General features: G+C 34.5%; 1 protein-coding gene across 3 annotated transcripts in view; it reads right to left on the bottom strand.

Annotated features, from left to right (window-relative positions):
* Positions 1 to 22600, bottom strand: part of LOC111923691 (solute carrier family 12 member 7) — a 62332-nt gene that overhangs the window by 16763 nt on the left and 22969 nt on the right. For all 3 annotated transcript variants that reach the window (XR_015274543.1, XM_086844047.1, XM_086844031.1), the window contains exons 7-18: positions 22152 to 22393; positions 19675 to 19886; positions 15459 to 15626; positions 13965 to 14063; positions 13240 to 13297; positions 12385 to 12559; positions 10426 to 10544; positions 9639 to 9737; positions 7663 to 7782; positions 5869 to 5973; positions 3618 to 3786; positions 843 to 1038 (exon numbers count right to left, since the gene is read on the bottom strand). Coding sequence is in view for 2 of the 3 variants with exons in the window: in XM_086844047.1 (XP_086700173.1) it covers positions 843 to 1038; positions 3618 to 3786; positions 5869 to 5973; positions 7663 to 7782; positions 9639 to 9737; positions 10426 to 10544; positions 12385 to 12559; positions 13240 to 13297; positions 13965 to 14063; positions 15459 to 15626; positions 19675 to 19886; positions 22152 to 22393 (1762 nt within the window). In the remaining variant the exon portion in view is untranslated. The remainder of the gene's footprint in view (positions 1 to 842; positions 1039 to 3617; positions 3787 to 5868; positions 5974 to 7662; positions 7783 to 9638; positions 9738 to 10425; positions 10545 to 12384; positions 12560 to 13239; positions 13298 to 13964; positions 14064 to 15458; positions 15627 to 19674; positions 19887 to 22151; positions 22394 to 22600) is intronic.

Here is a 22600-nt window from a genome sequence, read left to right as displayed (position 1 = left end):
ACTTGTTTGTGTGTACATATACATATATATAAGTTGGAAGGTGTAGGATCTGGGCATGACATAAATGGTATAGAATATGGGGGAGATAAGGTTTTGGTTCTGCCAGGCCAGGGTTAATTTTTGCAACAGTCTGGAGGGGGCATGGCTAGGACCCAGAGGTTATTCTAGACCACCTCAGGTCATTGCCAGGGGCAGGGGTAAGGGAGTCTTTTCCAAGGAGAAGGGTTTTTTCTGTATTTTTCTGTATTACGTATTGAATAAGCATGGGGCCAGTTCAAAGCCAGAAGGAACAGCTGAGTGGCTCCAGTTCTGGGCCAGAGGGAGTGGTTGGAGTGGCATAGCTGTGGTTGGGTCAAGCTCCACAGTGGACATTTTTGCATGTGAATCACACTCTTTCACATACTTTTTGTTATTAACACTATTGTTCTTACTGCTCATTTTCTCATCTCATTGCTGTTTCCAGTAAGTTTTTCTTACCTCATTCTGTGATTTTTAACTTTTGTCCCTCTCATTTTTCTCTCCAACCCAGCCCAAGGCAGGTGGAGGAGGAGGAAGAGGGGCAAGCAAGCAGCAATGTGGTTTGGAAAGTCTCAGTGGGAACCCTAAATTGCTAAGTAGCATTCCTAAACCATTACACTGATTTTAGTGACCAACCTACTTAGAAGAAGAAAAGCAAACCCATGGTTGAAGAGGGCTGAGAAAACCCACTCCAGATGAAATCAGATATGGTGAAATATTCTATTGTCCACCAGATGTTCAATAGCACATTTCCTCCACATAGCAAACACATTAGTTATACAGTTGAATTACAAATGCAAACAAGAAAGTCAATAAACACATACCAACAAAATTTTTCCATGAGAAACGATTTTCTGTCTGCTTCCACGACTGTGGCCAGGCCATCAGGACTGTGTTGTGCTTCATACCTCCTAGACCAGCTGACTGAATCAAATAGGATATTCCATCTCTGAAGTTTGGAGATACCACAATCTGGCAAAATCCTTTAGTCTTTTCTACACCCATTAAAGCCTTAATATTCTGCAATATAAGGAGATACAAATCATCAACACCAGAAGGAGTAACAGCATTAAATAATAGCAAAACTTTATCAACAATGTATAACCAACATGAAGAAATCACTAATTCCAAGAGTGAACATGATTCTATGAAAAATAGGGCCCAAATTGCTACCTCCCCCAAAAGACACCACACACAGTTTTTTCATTATTTTAATTATTCAGCCTTGTTATTTCCAAAGAAGGATGAACAAGATGTGAGTAAAAACACATAAATAAAGATAAATGAAGTAACATTGCTTCAGGTAAAGTCAAAACCAGTGACTGACAAAGCAACATATGGTTGGAATGATCAGTACTTTCTTTTGGAATTGGAAGAGTTTGGAAGTATGATGCCAAATACTAAGAAAAAGAGGCTGCCAAAGTTCCTTAAATACCTTTGACATTAAGAGGCTGATTATTTATCAGCTCCCAACATGGATAAACATAATTGCAGGAGAAAATTTGAAGCACTGTCCAAATAATGACAAGATAAACAGACCAGATTAAATTTCCCACACCCCTTGGATTTCAGAATGGCTCTCCTCCATTTAAACACTGACAAACATGAAGACACATAACCAGGTAATTTAAAAGAAGCCTTCAAACTAGTATCAAGCTTGACCAGGGAACATGAGCTTCAGCATTTATTATTTTCTGGTTAAATAACTTTAAACACCTCTCCCCCATCATCATAATCAGTTACTTGTGTGGGAGATAACATGTTTCAGAAGGAAGAACTAATACATAAAACACAAATATTTTGAATTTTACAAAAAACAAAATTTGTCAAAAATCATCAGGAACAGACTGAATCACGCAGTGCCAGGCTCAGTGTAGCTTCACATCAGAAACTCCATTTAACAGAGAAAAAAGAGCCTTCAGAGAATTTGCTAGCAAAGATAGCAAGTATGCCTGTGCAAATAATATCTGTGAGGATTTATCAGTTGAACTAGATGGGTATTTTTTAAAGACAGAAGAAATCTTTATTTCCTACAGGTCTCCTAGAAACACTTTCTAGTTTAAATTTTCCAGAACCAATGAGGCCTCCAGATGCCACAACTTTCACAATTCATCTTAATTTCCTTTTAAAAGCAATAGTTCCCTTAATCTTAACACCAGGTCTCACTTTCTAGAGAACCCATGGACTAGGCCTCCCTTAAACACATTCATTTTCCGTCTCAGAAAAGCAGCTAAATTAGGCCACCTACAAATAACATTTTAAATTCTTGTGGGTAAGCAGCTTCTATTTAAAGGTTTTTTTCTATTTTATTTTATAGGCCTGATTTTGTATTCTTCGTCTTGTTTTCCTACTCATACATGTTGATAGCAACAGCTTAGTGACAACTACTTTCACAATATAGCACGGTTGGTTTCAACTTGTTTTCAAGTTAATCAGTCCCTTAGAACCTTTTCATGTGATATCAAATAGATGATCTATCTTTATACTTTGTTTTTTAAAAAACACTATGGATAAGCCTGAATACCAAGAGGAAGAAAAAACAAAACTGTGAGGAAATGGGCAGTTAGCTATGTTAGCTAGTCCATTTCAAGATTTTAAATGCTCATCTATTTAAGAGATACCTGAAAAAATCACAGTGGTTTTTACACAGCTTTAAAGACTACTTGGATCAAAATAGTAGACATATCAACTGGTACTCTTTTGAATGACACTGCAGAAATTAACCAATTAATTAATTTGGAAGATATAATAGCAATCAAAACCTACTTTTGGACATTTCAATAAAGTACAGGAAACATGATACTTTCTCCAAACATTTCCCCACTCTACAAAGATAGGAATAGGTGAGTTTGCATAGGCAAGTAAATAAAAGTACTATTATTAAAGAAATATTGAAACTAAATTCACTTGTGTTTGCGAGTATAGTTGGAAGTAATTTTAAATTATATGACAGCTTTCTATTTTTCCTACCTATCCTACTTTCTCTGGAGAAATGGTATAAATAGAAAAATAAAATAAAGGATCTCAAGAAGGATCTTGGTCACAGTTTTCTGGCAAAGACTACTCCAAATCCTAATTCTCCTATGTATTTCTAGATGGATGTAGAAAATCACATAATGAGGATGATATTATGCCAAATATTTGCATTTGTTAGTTAAACATTAATTTTTTTTGTTAAATATATGCTGTTTTCTTCATAAGGTAATTTGTTAAAACTTGGTGGGTTTTGTTTTTGTTTTGTTTTTTGTTGTTGGTTTGGAGTGGTTTTTTGTGTTGTTGTTTTTATTTGTTTGTTTTTGGGGGAGAGTGGGTTTTAAATTTCTTTTTAATGTAATTTAATTGTAAGAACAGGGCTCTCAATATTAAAGAAAAAGCTAGGAAGTATCAGTATTATCTAATCCTATTAGAAAATTTTATAAAACATTTTGCTACATACACCAATCCATTCTTTTCATATAATACCTGATTGTGCTGAAAGCAAAAATATATGTTTTATTCAATATTTTACAACAGTCTATTGCCATTCAACATATGACTTATCCAGATCCAGGTTCAACATTTAAATACTAATGTAAATTTGCAAGATCTCTTTCACATACCTCTTCAGCTTTCTGAGCTTCTGTACATTTATCTAAGTAGATTCCCTGAAGCACAGAACCCACAATAGTCAGTCCTTTACCAGCCTTCAACTGAGAGGTAAAAGAAAGCAATCTAGGGTGTTTCACTAACTGCTCATTATCCAAGTTTAACAAGACCAAAAGTTGAGGTCTGCCAAACAAAAGGAAAAAAAAAAAAAGTTTAGTGCACATACACACATTTAGTAGGAAGAACTGGACAGTTAAAATTAACAATTAATAAAATGCAGAATAATTGCTTCATTCAGTGGAAAACAGACAACTCCTAAATAGGTAAGCCATAATTTGCAATAGCAAAACAGTTCAGGAACAGAACACATAAATCATCACAATATCATTTTGAAAAGATCCCTTAAAGACCAGTTTTACCTAGAAAATTATAAAATCACTCTTCCAATGTCATCTGGTGCAACCTGCTGCTTGAAATGACTACACACTGAATGCACATCACATTGTTTACTGCTTCATTCAGTTGGATTTGCAAAACCTCTAGAAACAGACCTCTAAGCCACCTCTTCAATGCTTAATTATTTTATCATGTTCTCTTATTCTCCTATCCTAATCTCCTGTAAGAAAGCTGACTCCATCTCCTTAATAACCTTCTTTTAGGTTTTGCATGTTTTTAAGTTAGTTGTAATAGCTTTTAGGCTCCTCTTCAGCCTCCTCCAAGATGAAGAAGCATAGATCTCCTCAGTCTCTCCCCAGAGGAGATGCTTAGGTGCTCCAACCATCACCTGCGGTTGTATCTACTGAAGTTTACCATTCCTACATCACGGTACAAAAACATGGAAGAAATCTTCTAAATGTATTCTAATGAGTGCTAAACAAAAAGAATTATTTCCCAATATTTTTACTTCTCAGTGTACTATCTATCCTCCTGCCAATACTGCTCAGTATGCCATTGCCAAGACACACTGCTGGATTACTATCTACAGGTTCTTTTTACCAGAGCAGCTTCCCAGTCTTGTATCACTGCTCTGAATATGTCTGTACCAGGCACTGAACTTGCAGTTATCCTTCTGGATTTTCATGATGTTCTTAACGACCCATCCCTCTACCTGCATAGGTCCATACAAAAGGACAGTTAACCCCTTAATCATACCAAGAGTATCCGAAGTTCAGTTCCAACTGCATACTAGATAAGGGCACACTCTATTTCCTTCAATCCATATGCAATCTACTTGTTTTTCCCAAATCAACATTTTATACTTCTCCTGTCATTGCTACAAATTCAAAAGACTGCTGACAAATTGGATCATACTTCCTACCTCAAACTAGCACAGTTTAAGACGTAACAAGATGGTTCCGTTCTCGCAATTACATTGACACAGTAGAAAAATACCTCATCTGGAACTGAAGCAGTCAAATATTCAACAGGATAGTCAACACTCTATTACAATGGTGTCTCTGAGATGCCAAGCTCATCAGTCCCAGGAAAAATGGTAAAATAATGCCATTATACTGAAGGACAACAGAACACTGCATGTGCATGCATCCCATGATACTACCACTGAGCAGTGACTAGAATTAAAGTATCACATTACATCCATCAGAACTGAAAATGCGCAAATGTCCTTAATTTTTAAATGTTAAGTAATTTTTTAGGTTGGCTTTGAGGACAATTAAATTTAGCAAGTAAAAAATTATATTGCAAAAATAGTAGTGGACATCTAACTGCATTATAGTAAAATGTGAGATTTTGTTTTAATGGCATGTAAGCAATTTAGAAAGTGCTACTATTGGATGAAGCTATATAAAAAAGAATACCACAAAAATTAATTTAAACAAATAAAGGGTCCTCTGTAGATTTGTACATTGTATTTGAGAGGGAACATATACAAAAGCAAACTCTTATGGAATTGCAGTGTTTCTTCTGTAGAGACAGTGAGACTCAAGGATAACTTTCTTTAAATCTGAAAAGTGCATATATAATCAAACATTACAATTCTTCTGCACTTTTGAAAAACATGTCAACCATGCCAGAAATTCGAGTTAGGCTGAACATACTTCCAGCAAAGTTGATTAGATGCTGACAAGTCACATTACATTTCCGTAAAGTAGTCGTACTGCAAGGACATCATTGCTATGCCAAAGTTAAAACATTATTATAAAGGTGAATTTTACTTTATCTTTACTTCACTGCTTTACCAGCAGTATTCCCAATGTATTTCCATATTCCAAGAATTAAGTGACCCGAAGAAACATAGGACCCTACCTCCAGTTCTTGGTGTGAGGAGGACCATCTTCAACACGAAGCAAAGCATAGCGAGCCGCATTCAGAGACAGTCCTCGGATTCCATCGCCCCATTCCTTTTCCGCTCTTCAGGATACGAAAGAGATTCAATTAACAGGGTCTATTTATTTATGCAAATCAACTACTTTTCCTCATGTGGGGAATAATGGATGTAAAAAAAGATCACTCTTTTGTTGCATGAATGCATAAAAAACACCTTGTCTTGTAGACTTGCATCCAGATTGAAGACTAACCAAAGTGAAGCAGGTCGAGGCCCCTTCAAGGTAATTTTTTCCATATTTATAAATATTTACTATGGTCTGGTTTATTCACACTTCAGAAGCATTTTTGTAATGCTAAGAGCTACTTAAGTTGCTTTTTAGCACTAGAATGAATAAGCGAAGGATACTTTAAAGGAATTATTTTAAAGCAGCAAAATTAACAAATGAAACTTGACTCCACATGGATTAGTATAACCTATCTTGCCCTTAACACCACCACTACGGCCTTCTCCACTCTTTTTCCTTCCCAACTTCTCTCCCAGAAAGCCAAAAGCTCCATCCATTCTCCTGACCATTGTCGGTCTCCCTACATTTTCCAGTCCCTTTAATTCCAATACTAGAATATTGGTGATTGAAAGTGGTCAGGAGAGTGGATTCTACAATGGCAAGGGGTCCATCTCCCTTACCCACCCTCCCTCCCTGATTTTCACTCATGAATTTTCTCTGAACTTTGCTACCTCTAGTAAAGCATCTCCTTCTACAAGGTAAATGTCCTGGTATGTGCCAACATTTGCAGAACTTATATATGAATTTGGAATTATGCATAATATTATGTATGCACCTACACACACACACATGTATATACACACACATGCAGAACTGTTACCATCTGATCTGACTTCCTCACTAAAATCAGGAAATTAATTTCCTTATGATTAGCCCAGTAAATGGAGATGTTATAATCCAGGAAAGCATCTAATTGGGAAATGGAGATATTAAAAGATGGAGAAACCACAGGGTGGAACAGTTTATACCAGTTTATACACCACTTAAGAGGTGTGCTTAATCATTCATCAAAGGAAGTGGCCTAGCTTCAATTTCCTGCTCCAAGATCTTACTATTTTCTTTCAGCATAGGGTGTCTTTCCTTAGAAAAGGATAGCATGCACATTTACTGATCATAATTACCTGAAGCGTTTGTGTATGTTGTTTAGTTATTGTTTTGGGGGTTTTTTTGTGTTGTTTGCTGGTTTTGTTTTTTGGAGGTTTTTTATGAACACAGCATGCTCTTTAAGACTCATAGTTGATCAGAATGTCCTACAGGTATGATCATCTCTTGACAAATGCATACAGTGCAAAGTATGTTGCAATTTAAAGATTAATTCTAGAGAGTAAGCAAGTCCACACACAGAAAACTAGAGTTTGAACTTCTGCACTAAGTAATATTTTACACTTTTGTAATAGCTGCCGCTTGATATTGAGAGGCAATGTTCCTGAAGTATCAAAAGTTTATATCATCATCTCTGTTCCCACAGGAGTTTCCCAGACTTATTGGTTCTTATTCCTGTCACTCCTTGGTGTTGCAAAGTTTGTAACAGAGCTTCCAGAGAAATTCAAATCTGAAAACTTATAACCCTTAACAGAGATCAGATCTTACCTTGTTTCAAAGAATACTCTGAACTTTATTACTTCAGTTGCATCTATTTTACACAAAAGAGCTTTTTGCGGAATAGTAAAGATATTAAATATAGAATAAATAAGATATATGGTCTTACCCTCTATATTCTATGTATTTGTATATACATCCTGCGATTAGCATGGCAATCAAAGCATAGTACCAAGAGCAAATGAACATCAAGGCAAGACATAAACTCATCCCCAGGAATGAAAGAGTCCTAAAAGAAACCATTTTTTTCCATTTTTTTAAATAGGCATGCAAATGTTCTACAAAGTTAATTTCTTATTTAAGTTAACTTCCAAAGAGGCCCTTTATCCTTCAAAGGCTATTTTTTAGCTACTATAAAATAAAAACTACATTGCCCCAATTTAGCTTATACAAAAAGATTGCATTCAGAACCTTTGTGTGACATGAATAATGCATCTAAATTAGATAAAGCAATAGATTTACTGTATTTGTCAGTGTTGAAACTTCAGTACCTCCAAGTAAGGTCAGTTTCAAAACACATTATCACTAATTACTGTTGATTTGAATTTAAGCTAAAAAAATTCAAACACTAATAAACAACTTCGTTACTTCCAGCAAAAATAGCTGATTAGTTTAAATTCAAATTGACTCATCAGTTCTAATCTCTGCGTCTGTTGAGGTCTGTCTCTTGGCCAAAAACACAAGTCAACAGAATACAGAAAAACATCTTCTAAAGGTTACAAATCAAGAAGACTTGATTTTCAGACTGTAAGCTGAAAAAAATTACAAAAGCATTTCCAAACTTAAGTCTATATGCCTTGTTTGCCTACACTTATGAAAAATATATGTAAATCATCTCAAAATGGACAGTTCTGTGTAAACTTTTAGCTACATACAACCTCCAAAATTCATTTTCACCCGATTTCCAAATTAGAGCTAACTTTGACTATATTGACAAGGTAACATATTGACATTGACAATATAACATATTAACACTGAGTTAAATTTCAAACTAAAGAAATGCTTTCTACCAGTTCTGAGGACATCAGTCTTGTAGTTTGTGTAAAAGAACAACAGCTGATCTTTTATGCCTGAATTAATCCAAGACTCTACTTTCACTCAAAAAATAAAATGCCATCCCAATTCCAGTTGAACATTACAACATCTGCTTTGGCTAAAAGTAGTCACATAGTGAGTCAGCTGCCTCACTGATGTCTCTGAGAAAAAATAAAAAGGAATTGTTGCCAAATGTATGTATTTGGAGGGCTAGATGTCAAATTAGTATGTAACTACTGAGCAGATTCAACAAGTTTTTCAAAGCTAAAACTGCAACATTTCATTTTCACTCAACTCTTTAAAAGGAAAAATCATAAGTAACTCTTATATCCTAGAATCACACCAGCTTATCTACTAAATGCTCTAGCATTTAAGGTTATTTCAGCAGCAAAATTTATCAATAGAATTATTTTAATTAAATTATGTACTTTTAAGATACAAGAAGTTCCCCAATCTTAGTTTGAGATGTTTAAACTCTTAACCCATTAAAAAAGACTAAACAGAAAGAACACACTTTCACCTTTTGTATTATTGACCTTTACTCACTTTTTAAAGGGTTCACTTCAGTTATCAAATGCAATGTCCAAAGCATATTTTAAAACCAGCCATCACATCATCAATGAGCCAACTGATGCATATCGAATGAGATTTCTTTTCTGCAGAAGTTTTGTGTTTGTATATTTTTTGCATAACCAAAATGAAAATCATCCTAGACTTCCTGGACACTTTTACCAGTTCTAATTATATATACAAGGCAGATTTTATAGTTTTTCATTCTCATTTTCACACAGAAGATCTCTGGGTTTCTAAGCAGAATAAAATGTCATCCTCTAACCCCTTTCCAAACCATCTGTATTAGCCACATATTTTCATGATCACTGTAATTACTATGGCGCTATGTTAAACACATGAAAACAAATGATGCTCTTATTGAATGCATGAATCATAACTCATTTAAGTCAGAAAAGAGATTTTATTGTTGCAATAAAATCAACGACTTAGGGCTCTATAGTTAGTTTTAACTCTTCTCAATGAAGAAATATTCCCTACCAGTGGTAATACTTGAAACGTGGTCTCCAGTTGGGAGTTCGCAAAAGCGTCTGAACTGCACAAGCCAGATTTACAAACATATAGCACATAAGGAAAAACCTGTTAAGAAAGGAAGAGCATTTTCTAATGAGAAATGTACTAGTCAGATGTGCATTAATATGTAAACACAATCCAAAAAAGGGAAGGAAGGTGTCCACTTTCCTGTTACACCATGTTCACAGTGGTCAAGAGAATACAAAACCTACATTATGACTACTTATAGAATATTAGGCCTCAAAATATGGTACTCCCATAATATAGACTCTCAAACACATATTTTGGAGACAAATGTGGCAAATAATTGACAATCATGGTGTATCATTTTTGGCTGAGACAGAGTTAATTTTTATCTCTTTCTATAGTAGCTCAGATGGTATCGTATTCTGGACCAAGTCAATAAAATAAAATTCTATTCATATTCTAAAATATTGGATTTTGTCTGTCTCTGTTAGAGGCACTTGACCTACATTAGCAGTAATTGTTATTTTAAAATATAAGTTTTTTAAAAGTTGAACATATTTTTATTAGCATTCCAGATCTCTCTCAATGAAGAACATTTTTGTGCCTAGAAGTTAGTTCAGGCAAAACATTTTGTTGTTTCATATTATATCCAGGATCAAATATGAATATAATTTTCTAGAAAACAAAGTCTAACGCATATTATTTCAAAAAGAAAAATAATTACTAGTTAATTTTAAAAGACGGTACTATTTAACTTAAGAAGACAAAACACCACACTCATACTTACATTGAAAGAATCGGTGCTACACTGTCCAAAGAGGCTATCAGAATTCCTATTTCACAAATACCAGCAGTGAGGAGCAGTGCCCAAGTTGGTTCTCCATTTGCTTTTCCATGACCAAATATCTAGTTCAATTCAAGTTTACAGTAAGATTAGGGAAAGCTGTTCATTATACAGCAATAAACAGTGGCGCAAATCATGAACTAACTTATTCAGTTCTAACTGGAACTAAAAGTAGTTACTAGTTACAAAGGAAAATGATGCAATCTATACTACAAAAAGCCAAAACTAAAATTGCAAACCACACATTTCCAATAGGAAATACACTTACCTAAAGTAAGCAATGACTACATAACATTAAAGTCCTATGGCAGCTGCTGTTGAAATGTGCTTAAGAAAATTAAAAACTATATGCCTGAGATTCATGCCTAGTAAAAAGCTAATATAGTTTAGGCCAATACTTTTTATAACACAGAAATTAGGTGTCAGTTCAGTACTTATCAACATAATATTGTCCCTTAAAGAGAACTTAGATAAGACTATGATCCTGCACAGATCCCTACCAAAAGTCATTTTGCACGTGGTAATTTCCTTTGTGGAAAATTCTATCAAGCTGTACTGGTGACAGACGGCAAAATGCTTTACCTGAGGTGGTATTTATTTTCTCCCATATTCCCCCATTCAATTACAGAAATTAAGTTGTCATTCATTCTCCATGCTGTTGTCTCCTTTTAGCTTCCTGTCCTCCATCAATTTTCCTACCATTATATTAAAATTCCTTTTTTTTCTATTCATGTTTCAAGTCTTTTGGGTTTTTTTTTCCTTAAATACACACACTCTTGCTTCTATAATAACTTCCTTGCATTTCCTTGATTGTCCATGCAGTAACTATATCACTCCAAAACAGCAAGTGCATCCTCAAGTGTCAAATCCCTCTTTTAAATATCCTGCTTCTCTTCAATGCCCTTTCTCTCACTTCCCAAACCACAAATCTTTCCTTTTGGTTCTTCATTCCTTTAAAGTCTAACTCTGAAGACATCATAACATCATCCTTTCTCTACCAAAATTTTGCTTCAGGCAGAAGTAAATTTTTCTTGTTTATATTTCTCTATACTATCCAAAATATAGAACTTACTGCATTACAACCCCTTTCCATTGACAAGTCAAACCTCACCACTACTCAGTCCCTCCATAAATACTTAGCGTATTTATTTCCTGTTACAGATACAGATTGTCTCGCAAGTCTTGAGGTAAGTTTTCAAACTCCAAACTTCACCATAGAGATCACAGCTTTGCTCTCCAGACACTATTATCTTTTGGAGTTTTTTGGAGAAGCAGCCCAGCAATAATTCTCTCATCACCTTCTGTTTGCCAACTCCCTTACTTTGAGAAAAATCTGATTTATTTCTTCTTAAAACATGCACAGAGATGTTGGAACAAATCTTCATTTTTGGAGTCATGGGATAGAATTCTATTGTTACATCTTTGCTGACGTCATTTACCTTACAAGAATGATTAAAAATTAGAATTTCATCTCCATAATATAAGAATTTTTATGCAGTTTCATAGTGAGATTAAATAACTCTGTTCATAAATACAAGCAGTAAACACAGCCTAGAGTCTACAAGTTCAGTTTTTAGTTGCTTCTTAGTTCATTTATTTCCATTTATAGAATAGTAAATTCTCAGTTTGGAACCACTAACTTTAATGTGTAAAAGCAAATATAATTAAATTGCACTGCACAAAAATATTTGAGTTCAAACTTTGTCCTACAATAATAGAGTGATCTATTATTCTACACAAATAGATCTGAGCTCCAAAATATTTTCTTCATATTTTCCAGGAACAGCAGAAATAATGTATCTTTTTTTTTTGTCTTTTTTTTTTTTTTTTGTGGTTTGTTTTCTCAAAAGAGAAGCTGCATTGGAAGTACTGTAACAAAAACAAACAAAACAAAAATCTCACTTGAATAAAAGGTACAATGCCGTCCCTTGCAATGGCCTGCAGCAGCCGGGGTGCCCCAGTGAGACTCTGGAGACCAGCACCACATGTTGAAAAGAATGAACCAATCACAATCACCCATGGGGAAGGCCAGGCCAGTGTACCAACCACCAGATTTCCATTCACTGCTTCTCCAAACCTTAGGAAAGAAGAGGGGAAACAAAAATAATTAAAACAAAAAGAATCAGTAGGCATTAAAATAACTTTTTCTATAGCTTTAACGCCCACATTTCAATCTTTCTGGACACCACCACTTCATAACAATAAACACTACATTACAATATGCACCATAAGATTTCCCAACCAAGCAATCTCTCTTTATTGTGCTGTTTTAATCAGGAAATTACATGGTTGAAAGCCAACATGACTCCTGATGTACTACTGAGATTTTAAAACAAAAAATAATGGAAATCATAGGTCTGATGGTGCACTGCAGTCTTATAAACTCCCCTTGTCATGTAACTCTCAAATTTTTTAATTTGTTCCTCAAAAGCCTATTACTTCTCCTAAAGTAATATCCCCTTATCCATCAGCTCTGCAAACACTAATTATGATTTTCTTCATCAAGGACATTTTATTAGGCTGGTTCAACTTCGCACATTTATCTTAGATTCTGCTTCTACTTCTTGAAGGCATAATGACCTAAGCAGTTTTTGCAGCCATCTCAGTTTAACAGACAAGTTTCCCCTCCAGTTTTAAACTAAGCAAAATAAATATATACCACATAGATATTTCACAGAAGAGCCATTAGTAAGTCCTATTGATACATCCTATGATTATATATACTCCATGTAATATTAGAAGTTGAATATAACTTACTTATCTCTTAATATGACACCTTCTATGCAGGCGCCAAACAACACTATACAGGAGAGATCTGTTACTGAGACTGAAGGAAGATTACTCTCTAAGAAATCACATTGAGGAAACCCCACCATTTTTCACCTAGGTATGAAATGAAGATGTCCATGACAATGAAGTATGTGTGTGTATTTCCTGGTTGCTTTTTTGTTTGGTTTTTTTAGTCTTCCCTGCTACAATTTTTTTTAGTTTAGGTTCTTACTGACTGTATTCATTCACAGTGATTTGTGAAGTATTGGAAGTAGCCAGCTCATATATCATGCAACAGAACAGGTATTTTCTCATACAAACAGGCAAGTACTTGTGTACTCTAGTTGTAAAGGACTAACAACTTCTATTGCTGGTTGTTGGTTTAAGATCTGGTTATATTGAGTATGACAACAATCACCTAATGCTAGAAACCTTTGGATCACTTGACAAAAAACATCAATTATATCTTGGAATTTGAAGCACTAGTAGAATACATACATATATTCGATAATAAAATTTGACATATTTTAATAATATTTATAAATAATACTGATATTTTAGACAAATACAAAATATTTCTTTTCAGTTAAGATTTCATTAATTTTCAGTTAAGATTTCATTCATTCTAATGACTTTCCAGTGAAAAACCTGTGAAATACCTACAAAAATCTACAGAATGTAGACTAGAAAAAAAGGCAGAATATAAAGGATACAAATAAAAGATGTAGTTGAAATAGCCAAAATTGTTCCAGTAGGAATAGATTTCTGAGCATCCTTTAGATCTCCAGATCTGTTTGAACCTGCCATAATACCTTAAAAAGAGACAAAATTTATGTCATAAAAACAATGAATAATAACTCCATTATAATATCTATGATAACTAATATAATAAGAACATCTAATTTTAAGCCAAATTTAACTCAAAGATTACCAATGGAGAAGGCTACAAAGTATATTATAATCCTGCACAAATCCTCGATTTATATCTTCATTTTATTCAGAAACCTGTTTTACTACCCACTTGAATAAGCAAATCCTATAAAGGGCAGTAAAAAGACAGATTTTAAAAAAACTGTCTAACATTATCTCAGAATCATTCTTGAAATGAAGAACTACAAGGAGTAGCAATTTTGCTGCTGGGGATGTATGTTATAAATTAATAGGGACTTAGCAATTTTAGCCAGTGTGACCTAATGCACCAACTTTCTACTAAACAGACCATCACAACAAGCAGAAGTAAATCAATAAACTAATAAATAAAAGCTTAGAAGCAAAAAATGAAAGGAGCAGGCAAGAAAGGAATGGTTAGAAAAATCACATGTATGCATGCATGTGAATCTTAAAAAATAATTATTTTGTAGCATATACTGTGACAGAAGGGAAATAAAGCCATACAATAACTAATTCTGCTATCTCTCCTAGAATTGACCTGACCACTGGAAGCAAAAACATGGAAAATAATGCCAAGATTTTCCAGTGCAAAAATACTGTCAGACTTCATGGAATGAAATATTAACCATGGGTTCAGATATGATGGAATGTTGGTAAGAGTCTGAAGTAAAGAAATTAGAGCAGTGGGGTTCTAACAGTGAATACAAAGGGATGCCTCCATAACTAGCAAACAGTGCTGAGACTCCTTATTTGAGTTCTATTCTGTTACTTGATATTACAATTACTTCAGCTGGGACTTCTGAAGAAAAAACACATCTGGTTTTTCCAGTCAAGTGCGAGCTGAGCAAAATTAAATGCAACTACTCTAAGCTTGACAAAAAGGTCTACACAGGTAATATGGCAAAACAATATTTGATATGTAAACAAATCTCAGGCAGTTAACCAGGCAGCTTGGACACCTGAAGAACCATTTTAATATTAAACCATTCTCTCATGCCTTTGAGGATTAAAGCATTGTAAAGGTATGCACCTTATTTTGCATAAGCATTTAGTAACACATGAGAGTTTTGCTTTCTTTGCAGACAAGAAATGGCCCTTACACAGATTTTTTGTGTAAGTTCTATAACTTCCAAAAGTCATCAGCCATGACCTATGTCTCCCTAGCACCAGAAGGTTGTAGGTGCATCTACTCAGACACAGAACTAGCAACAGCATGAGTCACCTATAAGATTGGTGAAAATGAAAAATTTTCACATGGAAGGCTTTTTTTCAGATATAAGTACACATCCACACGCAAGAAAAATAGTTGTGTTTACCTGTCACAGATGGGAAATAAATCCCTACAAGCATTGTGAAGTAGGTCATGATGTCTGTAAAAACATAAGGAAGTCCACTCATTTTTGACTCCTCTGATCCAGCAACTGATGGCTGATCTTTTTTCTCAACAATTGATCCTCTTTCTGAATAGACACTCCAGAGATTATCTACAAGGTGGGGGAAAAAACAGAAGTCAGTGTCATCTCTCTGTTTCAAGATATCAACTAGTGAGAATGCTATAATCCTGGGAATCAGATGCTTTTTTCTTACATAAAAATCATGTCATTTCCCAGTATGATTAGTACAAATTGTAACTGGTGGGCATTCCAGTCCATGCCAGTAAAAATGCCGTAGTGTGAGATGCATCCTTCAAAATTTTCTCTTCCTTTAAAGGAAAATTGTGTTATAGAATTAAATTCTAACATATTTGTAGAATGTACAGGCACACAGACGTACCATTGTGAAAAAATAAGGAAACTTATCTCCAGGTTCAGAGAATCTTCGTATACAGTAATATTTCCTGGTCTCATATTTTGAAGAGCAGTATGAAAAATAAATATTACTTAACAGTAATTTGAGTTGAGACCTGCTGTACAGAACAATCCTGGATAACAGTTCAGGATCAGAAGTTAATGGCAAACTATTTCCACATCTTTTGCCAAAAACAGGTTAACCAGACTCCAGAAGACCACTGATAAGCAAAAAAAAACCAGCAGAATATGGCTTAAATTCCCCAACAAACTAAGCATGTTTGTTTGAAGACTGATAGGTCAAAGAGCCAGTAACTTTTGAGAGCTTAAGTTTGTGGAAAACACTGGTTGTGTACCTTGATAAGATTGTGAGAACAGACCACACTGATTCTTATTTGGAAATGAGACAAGTTGTCATATGTGAGAAAACAAAGTAGATACTCTCCTGGCCTGTCAAGAAGGCAAAGGATTTTATAGGAAGGAAATAAACATTTCCCATGGACTGCCAGGATGATCAAATAGCCAATTTTTAGACATCCTGAACAACTTCAGGGAATTTAAGTACATTATTCTAAGCCTTTGTAATAGCAAAAAGTAACCTTGAGCACAATAGAAGATGGACTTTGAACTGTAAGTGGCCAAAGATAGGGTACTCATACACAGATTTTTAACAAAAATCTTACAGTCGGTAAGCATATGTGGAAGTACACATGAAAAACAGTAGAGAAAGCAGAGCAAAGATTAAAAGTATTATTTATTAAGAAATGCTATATGTATTACTACAATCAGATGAAGAGGAGTAACAGACTGATCTAGAGATAAGACTGAAGCAAAAAGAAGAGTTAATGAAACAAGAGAATTTTAAATTTCAGGAATTTTAGCAGAGATTTTAGAGTGATATAAAATAAGACTAGATCTCCAAATTAGAATCTATCTACCCGCTGTGAAACATAGGAAGAAAACGCAAAAATCAGTTTGAATTGCCAATCAAAACCACTTAAACTCTTAATAAGCAGCTTGCGCCCTTTATTCATCATGACAAAGGAGTGATAATGACCTGAGCACTGCAATGCATACAACTTAATGTAGAACTCTGCATGCCAGCACAAATAGGTAAAATTGGCTTAGGTATTTTCTTAAATAGAAATCACTTTCCCATTTCATAACATATCACACAGAGCTTTCCCATGCTCATTTTCCCAAAAGTGATAATCCAAGTGGACTTGAAAGCTAGGGTGAGAGAAGAAGAATGACTTTTCAGAAAAGTCCAGACATTTGGCCCTTCTAGGACCACTCCTTAATTGTTAAGGTTCCTCTAGCAGCTAACATTTAGGATACCTACACAAGAACTGGTACAATGTATCAGACTAACACAGTACCAACATCAGAACAATGTTGATTTAAGCTAGTTGCAGAACTGTATCATATTTGTTCAGGTTATAGACATATTTAGCCACCTGCAAAATGACTTATGATTGTTAAGACAACATTCACAGAAGGCATATAAGAGATAAATACTTACTGTATATGAGTGCCCAATAAATGGTGTGAGGAGTTAGCACACTTCCTGAGACACCCAGTCATGGCATCTGAATATTCCCAGTCACAGCCCAAGAAAATTTAATGTGCAGAGCCTGCAGCTCCAAAGTCTTCACACAACGCAGAACATACATCAAGTGGAAGAAAACTCTCCTTGAGAAATCTCTGCCACGAGAGCTCAAGCTTACGCTAGGTATCATAATGTGTGCCCACACTCAGCCAGTAAGACACCTAGTTTTAGCATTAGGTGTAACTAGAATAGTGAAATACATTGCTACAGGGTAGTTCTTGTTCACAGAAATGTAAATCAGTGAACAGGAGAGCGTATATTTTCAAAAGCAGGAAAAGCCATTTCAGCCTGAGATCTCCAAGAACACTGGAAGACCTGAGGTTGATGTGAAATAGTATTGATACCCAAGGAGAACGGAAGGCCATCTCTATCACTGAAAAGTGTTCCAGGGAGACACAGAAACTAAAGACTCATGAATAGCATCTGTACGTGAACAGTCAATAGCAACAATAGCAGTTTATACAGGCAATAAACATGGGAGTTATCTTTGAGTTCTGAAAAACTCAGTAGCTATTCAGAGTTTTTCTGGAGTTTTGACAAACTGGGGAAGCCTCAACTCAGCTTTTGTAAAAGAAAATTGTCAGAAGTATTCAAATTCCTTGAGGGAAACATAAATTAAGGCAATCCAATTGGATCAGTCCATCTATATTTCCCATGTTTTTAAAATATTCCACACCCAAGGAATCTACAACAGACACTGGATAAGAGGAAATCTCCTCACATGGATAAAAAACATCAGCTCAAAGACAGAAAACAACAGGTAAAAGTAGATGGAAATACAGCTTTGTAATGCAGAAGAGCCACCAGTAAGCTTCTACAAGAACGACCACCAGGATGTAACCAGTGCTATCCAGTACACTCAAACAGTCCAAAAATAGGAGCTAGCACCAAGATGAGAGCCTGCTGGCAATTTGCAGTTAGTTCAGATTTTTAGAAGGAAAACCAACTGCAATGAACTTAAAAAAACAAACAAACTAAAAAACTTCTCAAATTCAGTAAGTAAACATAATGGAATTGATGAAATTCACTATAGGTAAGCAAAGAGTAGTGAATACTGGAAAGCATGCTGCTCACACTGAGCATTCAGCAGACTCCTGGTCTTTAATGATCTTAGAGTTATGTGAGAATAAATTAGAAAAATATGCTTTTATACAGGATTACTTGTTCAATGAAACATTAAACTGATTGGAACAAAAGTACATCTTTCCAAAAGAAAAAAAAAATACTCAGTACTCAGCTTGAAACCTCCAAAAAGTAAAAGAACAATTTAAATCTTACAGGGTAGCAAAAAATTGTAACATACAGCTGACTTGTGAGCTGGGGCAGGAAATGCAAAATTATTCATGAAAAACTGTAGATATGCATATGGTAAATTATAAAATTCAGAGAACAAACTCTAAGTTACATTTCTCATACCAAGCAAATAATTCCATTTTTCATTGAGAAAATTATTTTTCTAAAAAAACAAATCTAGATTCAGAGAAGCCTATGATTCATTTAGTATCTTTTCATGTATTTGTACACTTTATATGTGATATTTTAAACTGGAGTACTATGGCAACAGTGATTGTCTAGTGTCCCTATGTAGCATATTTATATAAATCAAATATTATTTTAAGGGAATGCAAAGGAGAGGTATCACAGTATCCATTCCATTCCCATAAACATTATTTGTGTGTGTACAATACAAATTATTAAACATTTAAGACAAATCCTATGACTCAATGCAATTTGAATTCTAAACTGCCAAAGCCATATAGATCTGTGAAGAGAAGAAAATCTATACACTTTACAAACTGCTTTTCTTGAATTCAGTCACTAACTTGTACACATTGGACAATCCACAGAACTTCATTCTCATTGCACCACCTTTTAACTCGAAACAAGTTCTCCCTCAGGAGAGTTTGAAAATGTATTCATGAATGGCTTATTAAAATATACCCTCATATTAAAGCACTTGATACTAAGATTGTACAACCAGATGAAAATTTTATAGGAAGAAGCTCAAGGTACCAATCTTTCATACAGGTTAGGGATAAAGATACAATGACAGACTAGGCCACTATATTACTGACCAGCCATTGGCCATATTAATAATGTCCAAAAACTTTTAAATCACTGTGCTTTCCAACTTACCAGTTAGAACTCCACTCATTATTCCTGGAATTCCTTGAATTTCTGTTACATTATTCAGACTAAAGTAGTCATCACATGTAGCATTAAGCAAAGAACTATCACAGAACAGGCGCCACAAAGGTGTAGTCTTTGTTTCATTATTGATTTCAGTAAATTTGGCACAGACCTCAAAGTTGCGTTTTGACAATGTACGGTTTCCGAGGAGACAGATACTATAAACAAGAAAAATAAATCAGTGTTCCTTCAACACAAGCCTTTTCTTGTCCATTAGACTTCTTCAGAAACTTGTTATTTATACTATCTGTCTTAAGGCCTATACTACATCTACTAAAACAGTATATAGTTTCTACATCTAAAACTATCATCAATAGCTTTTAAAATATGGATCAAATGTTTCTACTTTATGGTATTGGCAGCTATTTTGCCTCCTGAATTCCTCCTTAGAAAGTACAATCAATTTAAGCAGGTAGACTACTACGTAACAGTGATCATGATGCATTCAGTCCTACAAGAAGGAAGTAAAATTAAGTAATACTTTATAAACTTAATTAAAAGATGAGACTGACAAAGAAAATATGGAAGTAAAATTATGCAAGTAAATCATACCCTTCCTCTTCTAGCAACTAAAAACTTTAAATTATCCTCAAAAATATTACAATCCACAAGGAGAATGACCATCATATAAGCCAGGAATAAGTAAACTGCAAAATTTAACAATAGTGATGGAAATACAAATTAAAGAATCATGCATTGGGAAGCAAATTATTTCTTTCAGGAATGAAAGAAAATTAGAAAAGTCCAAACAGTTGTCAAAATCAAATTCCTACCAGCACAGAGTATTAAGGATTTAAGTATTTTTCTTTGCTAAACTATACAAAAGATGTTTAGGATTCCAGGCTTGCTTAAAAATGGAATTATATATATCCATGAACACAAAAGAAGGAACATCAAAGAAAACATGCAGGTTAGGCAGAAACACCAGTGCAGCTTCAAGGTATTGCATTACCTGGAAATTGAGGAGATTTAACAGAAAACTGTTGCTAAAGAGATCATCTTGCCACTTGCCTTGCTTATTTTTCTTTCTAATTGCTACTGATTTGATGACTCAATAGCAGCAGGGTCAAATGATTCAAACAATGGAAACTTATGTCAGTTTGATTTAACTGGGGGATCTTGAGGTAAACTATTTTACTACCTATACAATGGACAAACTTAATGGAGGTTAGTGATATCAACCTAATTAACCAGCTAAATGGAAGCTGTTTTGTTTGGGGTTTTTTAACAGCCACCATCAGATCAGTCTTACCATTATATAAAACTGCACTCAAGTTTCTCGTTTTGAGGCAGACTCTAAATGTAAACCATTAAATTCAGGGGAAAATAAACTCTTTTTATATTTTCCCCACAGTAAAATTATATGACAGTAGCAGCAACATATAACGTTTCCAGGAACTTGGTAATAAGTCTTACCTATACTACACATCCACATAAACTCTCTTTTACCTATACAAGTGACAAAAAGATATTACTACTTCCCCACCAGAAGTTACTGTAAAAACACAAGTTTTATTCAGAAATATGTCAATATTTTACATGTAAAACCATGCTACAGAACAGTCCACAAGTACTGCTCTAATGTTCAATTTGTAATGTAATTACCAACACTTCAAAGTAATATTGAATTTGTAACAATCATACAGCAAAGGATAACTCTTATTGTGAAGTGATATTCAAGACTGAAGGTATCAGCCTATTCTGAGCATGTCTTAAGCAATATCATTTTGATTCCTCTTTCAACAGAAAAAGATGCATAAAAAATGCAACTCATATAACTGGGTAAAGTAAAATGCAACTAATAACTGGAATAAAGAAGTAACTCTTATTGAGCAAGAATTAAGCACACTGAGGATCTTGAGAAGCAATGTGTCATGCCTAACAGTAATAAAATTTTAGTTTTTTAACAGGAAAGCCTTCACAATCACGAGTGAATTTAAACACTTAAATGTTTCCATTTTAAGTGGGGAGTTACAGAAATTTCTTCATAACACAGAAAGTTTAAAAGTACGTTTCTTCCGTAACTATGGTTCATAGCTACAATGTTATTTTGACCTTTTTACTTTATTCTACAGGTTTTCAGTTAAAATTTTTAGATAAAGCTGTTACATTTACTCTCAGCAAAACCCACCTTCTTGCTCCTTAGGTGTGGATGGAGTAAAAGTCAGCAATTTTAAGCACCAAATTACATTTTCTAGAGTTATCAAATCTTATGAAAAATGAGAGAGAGATTCAGATATGTAACTCAGAATAACGAATGAGTGCACTAGTATTTAAACTACATAAACCTACTAACTGAATGCAATGTGGTTCTATTTTGAAACTTAGCTTAAAACTTGAAATGGTTACAGTAGCTATTCCCATCCCACACTTTTTTTTTTTTCCCTTTTAAATAAGCCACGCAAGTTTGATATTGCACTTACGGAAAGTCAGGTGGGTCAAAAGCAGTCTTAATAACTCCAGCATATATGGCAATGATGGAAAGAATCACACAGGCAAGGAAGACCAGTGCAAGTTTGTTGACATACTTTACTCCCACAAAAACTACTATGGCCATCAGAATGATAATACATGTTCCATAGACTCTCATGTTGTTCAGCATAGCCTCCGTTTCTTTAGCAACATCTGTCACTTTAAATATAGCAGCGCTTGGAGAAATATAGGTCTGCAAGAGATATGGCAAACTATCATACACGTAATAATGAACATTTTATTAAGAAATCATTTACTTGAACAACAAAATCTAACCTTCTATACCAGCTTTGCTTTCACAAATGAGTTTAGCCATATAATTTGGGCATTAGAAACTGTAGGGATTAAAGGAAGGAAAAGGTGAGGTTGGAGAAAAAACTAGTTTTGAGAATAGGATACA

This window comes from Cyanistes caeruleus, chromosome 1, assembly GCF_971803275.1.
Source record: "Cyanistes caeruleus chromosome 1, bCyaCae1.hap1.1, whole genome shotgun sequence".
NCBI lineage: Eukaryota > Metazoa > Chordata > Aves > Passeriformes > Paridae > Cyanistes > Cyanistes caeruleus.
Note: the sequence above shows the minus strand (reverse complement) of the source record. Positions and strands in the feature narration are given on the sequence as shown.